The sequence below is a fragment of the Rhinopithecus roxellana genome, chromosome 19 (assembly GCF_007565055.1).
Source record: "Rhinopithecus roxellana isolate Shanxi Qingling chromosome 19, ASM756505v1, whole genome shotgun sequence".
Lineage (NCBI taxonomy): Eukaryota > Metazoa > Chordata > Mammalia > Primates > Cercopithecidae > Rhinopithecus > Rhinopithecus roxellana.
In genome coordinates, this window is record NC_044567.1 from 8,227,933 (window position 1) to 8,243,084 (window position 15,152).

The 15,152-nt window shown below is 42.2% G+C and overlaps 2 protein-coding genes across 8 annotated transcripts in view; one reads left to right on the forward strand and one right to left on the reverse strand.

Moving 5' to 3' along the window:
- Nucleotides 1-12,912, reverse strand: part of MBTD1 (mbt domain containing 1) — an 83,446-nt gene extending 70,534 nt beyond the window's left edge. For 5 of the 6 annotated variants that reach the window (XR_004054882.1, XM_030922595.1, XM_010386211.2 and 2 more), the window contains exons 1-2: nt 12,271-12,557; nt 11,578-11,641 (exon numbers count right to left, since the gene is read on the reverse strand). The gene's annotated coding sequence lies outside the window, so the exon portion shown is untranslated. Of the gene's footprint in view, nt 1-11,577; nt 11,642-12,270 lie in introns of all 6 variants that reach the window. The other variant, XM_030922593.1, reaches the window with a different exon arrangement.
- A 10-nt stretch (nt 12,913-12,922) lies between these two features.
- UTP18 (UTP18 small subunit processome component) overlaps nt 12,923-15,152 on the forward strand; it is a 36,270-nt gene continuing 34,040 nt past the window's right edge. For both annotated transcript variants that reach the window (XM_010386212.2, XM_030922596.1), the window contains exon 1: nt 12,923-13,362. In XM_010386212.2, the coding sequence (XP_010384514.2) occupies nt 12,970-13,362 (393 nt within the window). In that variant the 5' untranslated portion in view covers nt 12,923-12,969. The remainder of the gene's footprint in view (nt 13,363-15,152) is intronic.

Here is a 15,152-nt window from a genome sequence, read left to right on the forward strand (position 1 = left end):
ATTTTATTTGTGCTTTCTCCCTTTCCCCACTTGGTTAAATTAGCTAGTGACTTATCTATTATGTGACTCTTGCCTCAAGAGTCCAAGACTGATTCATCATCTACACGTATAGTTTTTCTGTTAACTCATTAACTTCAACTTTTATCTTTATTTCCCTTGTGCTTTCGGCTTACTTTGTTCATTTCTGAATTGGGAATTTATTTTCATTTATGTAAGTGTTCAGGGCTATGAATTTTCCTCTGCTCACTGCTTTAAATGTATTCCACAGATTCTGGTAGGTAGTATTAGGTAGTATTTTCCTTATCAACATTTTCCAGAAACTTTGCAATCTGGGTTTCCCTCTTACCCATTAAAAGTTTTAAAATTAAGGCATGCTGTTGAACACTTATCCAAATACAGGACTTTTCAGTCACTCTAGAAAGCTCCTTCCTGTCCTTTCCCACTCAAGCTCTCCCCAATCCTGAGTTCTATCAGCTTTGACTAGATTTCGTATATATTTAAGATTTTATATAAATGGCATAAAATCGCATGGATATTTTTGTGTCTAATTTCTTCCAGTCAGCATAGTATTTCTGAGATTCATTCATGTTACATGTACAAAAGGTTTCTTTTTATTGTTGAGTAATACTTGTCAATGTATCAGCTTACCCTTTCTTCATCCAGATTTTATTATGAATAAAGCTGCCACACAAATTCTTATACAAGGTTTTCTGTGAATACGTAATACAAGGTTTCTTAATTTCAAGACGGGAAGTGCAATGTCCTTTTGCTTTTTGGATTTTTGTTTTCTTGTATGGGACCTACTAATGTTTTTCTAATAGATGGACAATTTTTTGTGAATATTCTGTGTTTAAAAAGAACATACTCTCTGGCCCAGCATGGTGGCTCATGCCTATAATCCCAGCACTTTCGGAGGCCAAGGCAGAAGACTGCTTGAACCCAAGCGTTTGAGACTAGCCTGGGCAACATGGAGAGACTTCGTCTCTACAATAAGCAAAAAAAAAAAAAAAAAAAAATTAGCTGGGCATGGTGGTGTGCACCTGTGGTCCCAGCTACTTGGGAGACTGAGGAGGGAGGATCACCTGAGGCGGGGAGGTCAAGGCTGCAGTGAGCTGTGACCACGCCACTGTACTCCAGCCTGGGAGACAGAGTGAGGGGGCGGGATGGCAACAGCATATTCTTGATTATTAGGGATATACTTGAAAATTTGCATTATATTATTTGGATCTTTTATATCCTTTTTTATCCACTACATCTTGTGCTAAGTGTCAAAGTCCTCTAATTTTAGTTTTTTATTTCTTCTTATACTTCATATAGATTTTGCTTTATACAGATTGTTGCTGTGTTATTTGGTACATATTTAACTGTTATTCTTTGTTGTGAATCATGGTTTCTAGCATTATAAACTGTTCTCTTTTGTCTGATTTAATGCTTTTTTTGGTTTGAATTCTACTTTGCTATCAGCATTGCCAGTCTTGCATTCTTGGGGTTTCTATTTGCCTGGTACATCTTTGTACTGGCCTTTATGATTGCTGTCAATTCTCCACATATTTTATCATTAGGGTGTACATTATGTACTTCACACTTTTTTTCTGTTCCATCATAATTTTCTTTGTCCCTTAAAAAATTTCTCTCAGTATTTTGGCAAGTCCTCCTAATATGCTTACCTTTATACTAATAGCTTTCACAGTATGTCGTATCTTTTTTCTTACCTAATCTTTTCTATTTGGTCTTTCAGTTTTAGATGGTAGCCTCTGACTCCCTCATATTACTTCAACTACAGTAATTGATCTTATTCTAGTTCTGAAAAGAACAGTTCTAGACAGGGTCTCATTCTGTTGCCCAGACTGGAGTGCAGTTACGCAAACACAGCTATCTGCAGCCTCGACCTCCTGGGCTCAAACGATACTCCTACTTCAGTCTCTGAGTAGCTGGGATTACAGGCATGAGCCACCATGCCTGGCTAAACTTTTTTTTTTTTTTTTTTTTGGTAGAGACTGGGTCTCACTATGTTGCCCAGGCTGGTCTAGAAGTCCTGGGCTCAAGTAATCCACCCACCTAAGCCTCCCAAAGTGCTGGGATTACAGGTGTGAGCCACCACACATGGCCTGAGTTTTTCCTTTTCTTTCCCTTTCCCATCCCCTTATATTTCAGTTGCATTCTTTCTGTTTTGTCAGAACGTATAACATTTATGTACTACTCTATTCTCTAGGTCCCCACTATTGGTTTTAATCTTAGTTCAAAAAGATATCTGAAATACTTATTGTCAGTCTTTTTGTAGGAAATTTCCCAACTATCTCTTTTAGATGAAAGTCATCCTTTTGGAGTGTCCTCAGAAGGGGTAAACGAGTACCAAGTAGAGTTTATTTCCTGAGTTCTTGCATATTCAAACTGTTGTTCTGCAGTTGTTTTTTTTTTTTTTTTTGAGGCGGAGTCTCGCTCTGTCGCCCAGACTGGAGTGCAGTGGCGCAATCTCGGCTCACTGCAAGCTCCGCCTCCCGGGTTCACGCCATTCTCCTGCCTCAGCCTCCCGAGTAGCTGGGACCGCAGGCGCCCGCCACCTGGCCCGGCTAGTTTTTTGTATTTTTAGTAGAGACGGGGTTTCCCCATGTTAGCCAGGATGGTCTCGATCTCCTGACCTCGTGATCCGCTGTCTCGGCCTCCCAAAGTGCTGGGATTATAGGCTTGAGCCACCGCGCCTGGCCTGTTCTGCAGTTTTAATACCTGAACAACAGTTAGCTGGATATAAAATCCTTGGCTAGCAGTCACTTTCCTCATGCTGCTCCACTGTCTTGCTTTGTTATGTTGGTTTTGAGAAATCTGACACTGGGCTAATTAATTCTCTTGCCCCTATGTCACGTCTTTGCCTGGAGACCCTGATAATTCTTTGCATCTTTACAGTCATACAGCTTTACTAGGAAGTATCTTTGAGTGTGCCTTCTGGTATGAACTTCTGAGGTCTAGATTCAGATCTCTTTTCACTTCCAGAAAGTTTTCTTGGATTACAGTTTTAAATATTTAAGGACACCAATTATATACAGTAAACTTCAGATCCATCTCCCATTTCAACTTGGTCAATTTTGTCCTGTGGGAATGTTAAAACTTCATTACTGGTTATGATTTCATCTTCTATTTTTCTGTTTAATCTACTTTGTGTTCATTTCTTAATGTTTTTTGTTCCTTTCTGTTCCGAGTTTTATATTTGTTTCAGAATATTTCTTAATTTTATTTTTCAAATCTCTCAACATTGGTTTCAGGATATTTAATTTCACTTGGAGCACTGTGTCAATTTTTTCCCGTTTTCTTTTTTTTTTTGAGACGGAGTCTTGCTCTGTTGCCCAGGCTGGAGTGCAGTGGCCGGATCTCAGCTCACTGCAAGCTCCGCCTCCCGGGTTTATGCCATTCTCCTGCCTCAGCCTCCTGAGTAGCTTGGACTACAGGCACCCGCCACTTCGCCCGGCTAGTTTTTTTGTATTTTTTAGTAGAGAGGGGGTTTCACCGTGTTAGCCAGGATGGTCTTGATCTCCTGACCTCGTGATCCGCCCGTCTCGGCCTCCCAAAGTGCTGGGATTACAGGCTTGAGCCACTGCACCTGGCCTTTTCCTGCATTTTTTGATGGGGGTAGTTTTCATCAGTTGAAATGCTGATTCACATTTCCTGTTTGTTTTTTCTTACAGTTCTGCATGGATGTGGCCTGTTCTTTTCTATTTCTGTTCGTTTCATAGGCAGTTCAAGAACACCCTCTTCTCTAAGTTCAGTTTTTTTCTTTTCCTAAAGAATTTTTTCTTCTTCCTCCTTCTTCACTGCCATGTCTCCAAGTCTTCATGTTTCCCTTATGAGGCAATGCTTATAATTTAAAGCTACCAATTCCGGTACTGCTTACCGTTAAGCTCTTCTCCATAGAGCTGTGAACTATCAAACTCCAAACCTATGATCAATGTTTTGGAACTTCTTTCAGATCTTCTCTTTCTGGGAGTGGATCTTTGTACCTTGTCTAAGGCTTTCATGCTCCCATACCTCTTTCAGTAAATTTGTCAAGTCTTCCCTCTCCCACTCTTAACCCCCAGAGGAATGAGCATAAGGAGCATTTGGAATTTGGTTTATTTCTCTACCTATAAGAATCGACAAATCTCTATAGGTAGAGAAATAAACTAAATTTATGAGTTGAACTCTTAAACACATTTCGTCCTATAGGAGTTTATTTGTAAATTCTACAATAACCTAATATTGGACTTGCTCTATTGTTCAGGATGGAGTGCAGCGGCATGATCTTGGCTTATGGTAACCTCTGTTTCCCAGGTTCAAGTGATTCTCATGCCTCACTTTCCTGAGAAGCTGGGATTACAGTGTGTACCACAATACCTGGGTAATTTTTGTATTTTTGGTAGAGATGGGGTTTCACCATGTTGTCCAGGCTGATCTCGAACTCCTAGCCTCAAGTGATTCGCCCACTTCGGCCTCCCAAACTGTTGGGATTACAGGCATGAGCCACTGCACCCAGCCATGTTGGACTATTTCTGTTACTACTCTGTTATGGTTATTATCATAATATTTGTAATATGCTTAGTATGTATCAGGCACATTCAGCACTTAAATTTGTAGCAGCACATTAAACCTTGTAAGTGTTACTCCCATTTTACAGGAGGCAGTGGCCCAAATAGGCTAAGCAACTTGCCCAAGATCATATAACAACCATGAACACTAATAACATAAATCATGGGACTATCTTAAAACCTTTTAAATTTTAACCTTCTTTCTTTTTTCCCCCCCGAATACTGGTTCTGTCAGTTAGCCTCTGTAAGCATAGAAAACAAGCATCAAATAAGTATGTTTCAGGTAATGTGGCCTCTTGAACATTTTGCTCTTCAAAATAAAACTGAGGCCAGGTGCGGTGGCTCACACCTGTAATCCTAGCACTTTGGGAGACCAAGGTGGGTGGATCACTTGAGGTCAGGAGTTCTAGACCAGCCTGGCCAATATGGTAAAACCCCGTCTCTACTAAAAAATACAAAAATCAGCCAGGCGTGGTGATGGCACCTGTAGACCCAGCTATTAGGGAGGCTGAGGCAGGAGAATCACTTGAACCCGGGAGGCGAAGGTTGCAGAGAGCCGAGATCGCACCACTGTACTCCAGTCTGGGCGACAGAGTGAGACTCTGTCTCAAAAAAAAAAAAAAAAAACCCCGAAAAACTGCAAATCATATTAGATGACTATTTAAGGTCTTGAATATAGGAAGATGGGATGATTATAGGTATGTAAACCTTGCTTTATATTTGGGTTATGATAACTCCCTGTCTAGTATAAAATCACGAATGTCTAAAATTAATACACTAAATAAATAAGCCTAAACTTTAGAATTAGAGAGATAGATACTAGATGAAAAAGCTAAAAGAATGAAAGTAGTTATCTCATCAGAGCTGAACTGGACAAGGAATCATTTTTTTGGCATACTTTTAGCATTGTTTAATTATTGTACCATGAAGTGCATGTATTACTTTGATAAAAATAAAAGCTAATTTATATGAAGTATATAGTACATTAAAAAATTAAGTTGGTATATATTGACAGATTGATGATATCTGATATCAGTAAATATATATGGGAAAAACAGTGCTCATATACACTTGGTAGGAAGGTAAACTTATACTATCTTTCTAGAAGGCAATTTGACATTACATATGAAAATTTAAGATGGCTATGTCTTTTGCCTAGGTAATTCCATTTTTAGGAATCTGTCCTTCAGAAATACTCATACATAATACATACAAGGACAAAAGAATATGTAGAAGGATGTTTGCTAATGTAATAATAATGAAAAACTGGAGACAATCTTACAACCAGCAGGGGAATGATGAGCAACAGGTAAAATACTGAGTGGAAAAAATAAATCACCATATATAGTATAATAAAATATATCACAGTATGACTCACTTTTTATTCAAAGGAACAATATACACTGGCATACACATAGATCAATATATGTGTGTTTGTTTTTATGTGCACTAAGAAAGACCTTAGGAACAGTTAAACTTAGCAGCGTGGGAGCAGAATGGGAAGATGAATCTAACTTTTCAGTATTTCTCTTTTTTTAAACATTATAGGTGCACTTCTATAATAAAAAATAAAACAAAAGATTTGTATAGTGACAAAATTAAAGAAGAGATCACAAATCACAACATAACTTCACTGTCCTACTGTAATTGTCACCTAGGTAAACCATCCTCCCTATGAAATCTACAAGGGAATTAAAAGGCATAGTCATTAACTTATTGGTATAATCAAACAAAAGTTCCAACAAAACTAAACATCTCCGGGAGAAATGACAGAAAACACTTGAAATCTTAAATGCAGGTGTCAATAAATATGCAGCCAAGTAATATTAATAACAGTATAATTTCAATATGAATAAACTCATCAGAAGTCAACCAATTCTTCATTATCCAAACCCACTGGGAGCAGTGGTTCACGTAACTTTCAAAGTTTTACATTTAGCTATGGAACAAGTATTTTCTAGAAACTTAAATTTGAATGTTGTATGCATGAGATCACAAAGTGCAAACAGAAATTACTACATACTCTGTGATGACTGAACTTGGTAGGAGCTCAAGAGCTATTTAGCTCCTGCAGGCCTCTTTTTCATTCTATTATACTATGAGGATGAAAGCACATTCTGGCATAGTGATAAAACTCATCAGTGTAAAGAGAAAAGCCTTCCTTCTTTCTAAGCTTACTGTTATGAGGAACATAAATGGTAAGGATTTGGGATTACTGGGTTTTTATTTCCCACAAATTCCATGTGCAAGCAAGAATAAATTCATGTCAATGATACAATCAAGAGGAAACCGAAAGCAGTAATATTCTGAATAACCCATCTAAAGAAATGGAAAAGTACCCAAGAGAATGACAGGAGAGGACAATATTCTACATAGCAATATTTAAGATTTGAAGCAACAGTGAGAAAAGGAACTCATTCTTTGATCTACAAGAAATACAAATTTCTACCTCTTTGGGTTCAACTTCTAGTCCTATCACTGTTATGACCTTGGATGTAGCAATTACTTGGGTCTCAGTTTCCCTCTCTTCTAAGTAAGAAAAACATCACTTACCACACAGGAAGGATGTATGATAAAATAAAAAAATTCACATGAATAGACTTTCAGTTCTCCTGAAGAAAGCTATGAATCCTTAAGTACGAACCTGGAAAGCTAATTAAAAATAAGATGACCATATCAAAATTAAGTCTGAAACAAGCAGTAGCCTAGAGGTTCCCTGAGATCATTATCAGCTATCAGTTCTACCCCAAATAATAGAATTCATACTGAAGTTGGGTCTATAGGGCAAATGTGGTCTGAATGATCAAACAAGATCATTTATTAGTATGTTAATATAGAGATGGGCCAGGCGCGGTGGCTCACGCCTGTAATCCCAACACTTCGGGAGGCTGAGGTGGGCAGATCATGAGGTCAGGAGTTTGAGACCAGCCTGGCCAATATGGTGAAAACCCGCCACTATTAAAAATACAAAAATGAACTGGGTGTGGTGGCACTTGCCAGTAGTCCCAGCTACTCGGGAGGCTGAGGCAAAAGAATCGCTTGAACCGGGAGGCGGAGGTTGCAGTGAGCCGAGATCATGCCACTGCACTCCAGCCTGGGCCACAGAGCAAGACTCTATCTCAAAAAAAAAAAAAAAAAAAAAAAGTGAGAAAATAAATTTAACAGCTTAGCTTATTCAATGTCATATTGATTTAATATAACTTAAAAACACTTGATCTGAAATAACAACATTCTCTTGGTGTTTACCTTTAAAAAATATATTTGGAACTGGTTGCTGAGAAGATATATAATCCTGAACAATACTAACTACAGGGTGTTAATAATTAAACAAAGTTGGGTTAAACACATACCTATACACAAGGGGGCTACTTCTCCAGTGTATAAAATAATCTCTAGCAAATTTGAAAGCTTAGAAGTCTTAAAGTAATACATGATGAGAAACTTTTTTTTTTTTTTTTTTTTTTCTGAGATGGAGTCTCATTCTGTTGCCCAGGCTGGAGTCCAGTGGCACAATCATGGCTCACTTCAACCTCGGTCTCCCACCAGACTCAAGCAATCCTTCCACCTCTGCCACCGAGTAGCTGGGACTACAGGTGTGTGCCACCACACCTAATTTTTTTTTTTTTTTTTTTTTGTAGAGACAGGGTTTCACCATGTTGCCCAGGCTGATCTTGAACTCCTGGACTCAAGCAATCTGCCTGCCCTGGGCTCCCAAAGTGTTGGGGTTACAGGTGTTTGAGCCACTACATCTGGCTAATATTAACCAATATTTATTGAATGATATATACAAATCACTATGCTTAGCACCAGAAATACAAAGAAGTATTGGACTTAACACTCCTGTCCTACAATTAAACTGCAAATGATGGCCAAATAATTGAGTCATAACGTTGAACAAACTAATGAGTATTGTATACAATCAGTTTTAATAGACTAGTAGTAGGAATTAAACACAGTGAAAAAGGAAAAAAAAGGAAAGCCTGGGAACACATCTTAACATTTTATCTTGGGATTTGTCTCATCTTTTATAGCAGCTTACATTTTTTTAAACAGCGGGCAAAACATCTGAGTGGAGGTTTATAGAAACTGCAGGAGGAAGGGCTGATGTTCACCCCGTATTTCAGATGAGGCAAGTGAAGCTTTCAAAGAGGTTACGCAACTTTCCTAAAATCACAGTTTAGAGAGCTACCTTGCCGACTTTGTCCAGAGCTCACTTCTATTGCACTAAATTCTAAATTATCAGTGCTAAAGTGAGAACTTGAAGGGACCTCAGAAATCACCTAATGGAGTGTTCCCCTAACCAACCTGATAAACTTTCTGGGATATACATTAAAAACCCATTCCCAGGACCCACTGCAGATCTACTAAATAAGTTAAACGTGAGAGGTTTTATATTTTAACAAGAGCTGCCAAGAAGTAATTCTAATGATTAGTTATGTTTAGAAAACACTGTACTATGTCTGTATGTCCAGTATGCCAGACATTTGGCTACTTAAATTTACATTGATTAAAACAGCAAAATTAAAAATTGAGTTCTTCAATTTTTAGTTCCACCAGTTACATTTCAAGTGCTCAACAGCCACATGTGGCTAGTAGCTACCATAACTGGACAGCAAAGATATAGGAAATATCCATCCTGCAGAAATTTCTATTGGATTATGCTGATACTAGACCAACCCTTCAACTGCCATGAGAAAAAAGAGGCACAGGATCTTGTCCAACAAGGGCCATAGAGCTCATCAGTGGTAGAATTGTGACATTAACCTCACTGCCAGCACCCTTCCTACTGTATCACTTCATCCTATCTCATACTCAGGGTGTGTTCAAATAGGAATTATTTCCCTTTTCACCTTTTATCATGGGTTCCAGCAAAGCAAGAAGAGAAATTCTAAATTTGCGGGTAAAAAAAATCCTTAAGACAAGGTTTATTAAAAAATAATGATTAAATCTATCTGCAATTTTTGCATAAATTCAAAAGTCATCTTGGACAGTTAAGAATACTGTGGTGTTAGGAGACACATCTTAGCTTGTTTTAACTATTGTAAGTCCTTTCTCTTTTATTGTCCTGATGCTTTTATTCTCTTTCTTGAATTTTGAAACCCTCACACTAATGATACATAAGTGTGAAAGGTTATATCTTATTTAGCAAACATTTTAAAGATGAAAAGCTGAGAAACAAAGAGCAACCCAAAGAATGTCACTTGTCTAATTTTCGAATGTGGTTACTGAGACTACTGAGCACTCTTGGCTTTTAGTAATTCAGGGCTTTAGTATTTATACTAATACGTTTTCACTTTTAAACTATAACTTATATTTTCCTTTGACCACTGTTATGTTTGAAAACAATTTAAAGTAACTGTTTCAATTTTCAACATAATTGAGGGACTAAAAGAAGCACTAAAACATTTAGAAAGGTTTAGATAATAAGGTCAACATATAACCAGCTTTAAAGAATATGGCAGTGTCTTAAAAATAAAACCAGTTGTTCCTGTCTAGTATGTTTAGAATGCAAATGTCTCCAAAGTCAGTCAACTTAAGTCATGACAGTTCATGTTTAAAGTAAGCAGGAAAACAACTTGGAACTCCTTATTAACTAAAATGTTAAAAACACTATTACTACAGCTCTATTGAATCTTTTTTCACAAGCTGAATTCTAGTGAGTAGATTTAGAGGAAATATTTCATGTCAAACGTTACAGAAAGTTAGAAATTGGATGGCTAAAAAACATGACGCAACAACGTAAGGCACTATGAACAAATACTTATTCAAGACAGATGTTACCATAATTTGCAAGGTACTTACAAGCATTCAGTATGGGGTTCTAGATAGAAGCTACCTGTTATTCAGAGGAGGTGATGCAAAAAAAAAAAAAAAAAAAAAAAAAAAAGCACAGCTATTTTCTTTCTAAACACTCTTTGGTGTTGAGGTAAACAAATGAAAAATAAAATAACCGTCTAAGTACACAAGAGCAAAGCAATAGTCTCTAAGTTATAAAAGGAAGAAAGAAAAATTGAGTCTAACCTTTTAAATAGGAGACTGGGGCTTAAGGTGAAATTTATTTGCTGGCTTTTAAATCAGATGCATTATTTCTACATTATATCTGTTATGTCTTGACCCCCACTTCACCATATTAGGGAGAAACAGGCACATCCAAGATTCTTAGGCCAATAAAACTACTTTTGGAGGCAGCACAGCTCACCAAATGAAGGAGAATGTTAGAGAAACACCCAGTGACAATAGTTTCAACTGACCTATCTCAACCAGCCAGGGATAAGTACTGGTGCATGCTAGTATAAGGAGAATTAAAAATATTGTAAACTCTAAACAAGTATTAAAATGCTCCATCAATTTCAAATCTCATAAAAGATAGTTACTTTAAAAAGAAAAAAAAAAGGAGTAAAAGCATTTGGAAGAGGGACCCTTGGAGGAAAGACTAGCTTCGGAGGAACACAGGTCAAATGGGTGGGGGCGGTAATCATCTAATCATCCCTCTACCAGGTGATGCTTCAGTACCATCCCTAACAATTTTAGACATCCTTAGGAGAAGTGATTTAGGTAATCAGCAAATGTGTTTTGTGATACAAGAACCACGGAGATGACGCTGAAATTTCTAACTTCAAAAAGATGCACTGGTGAGAGAAAACAGGCATGAAATTCCCATATTGCAATTATTTAGCTTCCTGTAGAAAAAAACACCTTCAGGCATGTAAGCCAGCACACTTGACCCTGACCCAGCAAAGTTTTCAGCTGGCCCTCACTATCTCTCAACCCCCCCTTCCTCCACTTCCCTGCTGTTCTTTCCTGGCACATAAAATATAGGCCAATGAGCAGTGGGTGGGTGAGGAGGATGTGAGAGAAAATTTGAGAAGTAAAAAAAGGAGCAACTTAACCAGGACATGAATGAGACTAAAGGGTCTAACAAGGGTAGGCAGACAACAATTAGAACTACCGAAAAATGGGCTTTCCTGGGCAGTAGTGAGCGCTCAGTGCTTTTAAGGGTTTAAGCAGGGGTCAGACTACCTACCACTTGTCAGAGAGGCTGCAGAGGGGACGGCTGCTTTAGATGACCTCTAGTGTTTCTTCCGACTCTGAAATATTAGGATTCTTATTTCACAAAGGAGAATGCAATGGTCATAGAAGCCCACTGACTTGAAACCCTTTTAAATACGCAGCCTTGGAGGCTGCTTCCCAAACACCACTCCCACCTCTCCCGCACGTGCCCACCCCGCCCCCTTTCAATATTTCCACCTCCACGTGCAAACCGCCTCGCGGCACTGGCCCCAAGGCGGACAGACACCTTCCCCTGCAAAGCACCAAAACTATGCTCCCCCTCCCCGCGAAGAAGAGAGGACTACTCCACTCTCCCACCCTCGGTGGCTAAAAAAGGAAAAGTCTCGGATCCAGCCTTTCCCCCCTAGCCAGAGCAGGGGGCGGGGGCAGAACGCAGAGAAAAACTTTCTTCTTGAATTTTTCTTCCAGAGGGTGGAGGAGATGGAGAGAACCCCAACGAGTTCAGGGCTGACGGGGTGGGGGGAGGGGAACCCCTGAATCGTTTAACGGCTGGAAGGGGGAGGGGGGGCTCCGGAGATTGAGGGGGCGTGGGATGGAGAAGCAGGCCAGGGAGCGGGGTCAGGGAGCTGCGGGGTTCCTGGGGTCGGGGAGCTGCAGGCGTCCCCCCCACCTGGCACACAAAGCTGCTGCCGCGCTCGGCTCTCACCAGATCCTTTGTGTTTTCCATCAGGGCCTCATGGGTAGGGGTTGTCCGTGCTCCCCGAGCCCGCGGCGCCCCCTCCCCGGGCTGGGGGCAGGTGCCTCTCCCCGGGACTGCGGCGACTACAGGGGGCCCCTGACTGGGCCCAGACCGGTGGCGGCTGCGGCAGCCCCCGGATTTCCCCCCTTTAACTCGGGTGGCCCCAGGATATCAACAACATTAGCATAGCCCTCCCTCCCCAGCGCGCCTGCGCCGTGACCCGCGCCCCGATTGGCCCACTTCCCTACATACCCTCCTCACTCGCTTCCAGCGTGGGACCCTCTGCAGGCGCCGTACTCCAAGGACCGTACCAAGACGAGAGGTGGAAAGGGCATTGGGGCTTGTGTCAAGTCCACTGGTTAAAGTCAACAGGAAAAGCAGAAGTTTCATTCAGCCGTCCCAGTGTATACTCGGGCTTTCTTGCGCTCCTTTCAATATGTTGCAGCTGCGAAGTTGTGTTGGAAAAATTTTCCACTCCAGTCACGCCGCTTCCCCCTACACCCGGAAGATTGGCCCTCCCGGAGGAACTCCCACACGGGGCGGGGCTGGGTAGGGGAGTGGGAGTTACGTAGAGGGAGGGAGTGCTGGTCACGTGGCATGAGGCTGCGCAGGCTCCTTCCGGCCTCCGGGGCTTCGGCCGCAGCGGCCAGGGAGGTGCCTGGGCGCATGCGCAGCGAGGTTCCACGTGAGCGCCTGCGTTTCTCCTCAAACCTAACGATGCCGCCTGAACGGAGGAGACGAATGAAACTGGACCGGAGAACCGGAGCGACGCCGAAACGGAAGCCCGGAACGAGGCCGGACTGGAAAGCCGGAGCGGGGCCAGGCCGGCCTCCCCAAAAGCCTGCCCCTTCATCCCAGCGGAAACCGCCGGCCCGGCCGAGCGCTGCGGCCGCTGCGATTGCAGTCGCGGCGGCGGAGGAGGAGAGACGGCTCCGGCAGCGGAACCGCCTGACGCTGGAGGAGGACAAACCGGCCGTGGAGCGGTGCTTGGAGGAGTTGGTCTTCGGCGACGTCGAGAACGACGAGGACGCTCTGCTGCGGCGTCTGCGGGGCCCGAGGGTGAGGGAGGCCGTGGCGCGCGGGCTGGGCGCGCTCGGGCGGGGCGCGCGGTGGGCGGTGAAGCTCTGGGGGGCGGAGCCTGGGCGACCTGCGGCGGCGGGGAGCGCTCAGGTGGGAGGGAGCTTGAGAACGCGGGCGCCGAGGGTCGCAGCTGCGGGTCCTTCGCCTCCTTGCTCCAGACTGAAAGTGTCTGGAGGGCGGGGACCGCGCTTTTCTCCGCCCCCGGAGGCGCCGCTGCTCGGGTATCTGCTTTGCAAACTGTGGTCGTGAGCATCTTTCGCTGCTGCTCGGCTCTGCTAGCCTCTCCCCAAACTGAATGTGGTCTTTTGATCACCTGCCTTAATTCTTTGTGATCCAGGAATTCCATTTCGTTTATGGAATCAGTTCGTGGGCAGGGGCCTGGGCATCTGCGTTGTGACTATCTCCCCACGTGACTGTGAGACCCACAATGTTTTGAGAATGATCGTGAATTTCGTTAATTTAGCAAATATTGGTGAACCTGTTGGTTGCCAGATACCCTTTCTGGCAATGGCAAACCCTGCGTGATTCGTCATACTTTTTGCACACATTTTGCTATCCGTTTAATTCTATACCAGGCTTTTCTTGAGAGAGTCCCAGACATTGTTCTAGGCACTGGAGGAGACACAGCAATGGACAAAACTGACAAAAATCCCTGCATCTTGGAGCGTGTATGTTAGTGGCAAAGACAAGATAGATGAGATAAACCAGTAAACTTCAGGTTTGTTGGTGACAAGTGCTGAAGAGAAAAAAGGACATACGGTAAAGGGAGATGAGCGTGTCTAGAGGAGGCCTGTGAAATTTTAGATAGGGGGTAGAGGAAAGCTCACCGAAAATTACCCAGTCTATGTTTATTACACAAATGCTGACCCATCTAATGTCAGCTGCTTACCAGAGCCTCCTTCGGGTGCTTGTGGGAGAAGTGGTAGCAATCTATTTGGGAAGTACAGAACTGCTACTGGAAAGATGCTGAACTTTGTGACAGTTTTGTCGTCTGGAAAAGGAACAGTGTACTGAGGTGGGAGCCGTTGGGTTTGAAGGCTATTAGACTGGTAGTAGAGCAAGTAGAAACCACTTGGACATTTCTGTCCTGTGGTTTTGGGAAGCTCAAACTCACTTCAAGGGGTATTCTATGGTTTAGGTTTAGGTTTTTTTTTTTTCTTTTTTTTGAGACGGAGTCTCGCCCTGTTGCCCAGGCTGGAGTGCAGTGGCGCCATCTCGGCTCACCGCAACCTCTGCCTCCCAGGTTCGAGCAATTCTCCTGCCTCCCAAGTAGCTGGGATTACAGGTGTGTGCCACCACGCCTGGCTGTTTTTTTTTTTTTTTTTTTTGGTATTTTTAGTAGAGACAGGGTTTCACCATGTTGGCCAGGCTGGTCTCAAACTCATGACCTCATGATCTGCCCACCTCGGCCTCACAAAGTGCTGGGACTACAAGCGTGAGCCACTGCGCCTGGCCTAGATTTAGATTTCATGGTATAAACTTTATGGTATACATTTATAATTTTAGAACTTAAATTTAATGGTATAAATGTATTTATTTACTTATTTAGAGATATGGTCTCACCCTGTTACCCAGATTGGAGTGCAGTGGCACCTATTAGTCTTCCAGCTCCCTTTTGCTAATAGTAACTGGTTGCTCTTTCTATTGGTCACAGATAAGTTACACCTGCACAATTCTCCGAGCACTTTAAGCTCAGAAGGCAGCTTCATCCTCCTAGGCTCAAGTGATCCTCCTGCCTCCACCTCCCAAGTAGCTAGCTGAGGTCACAG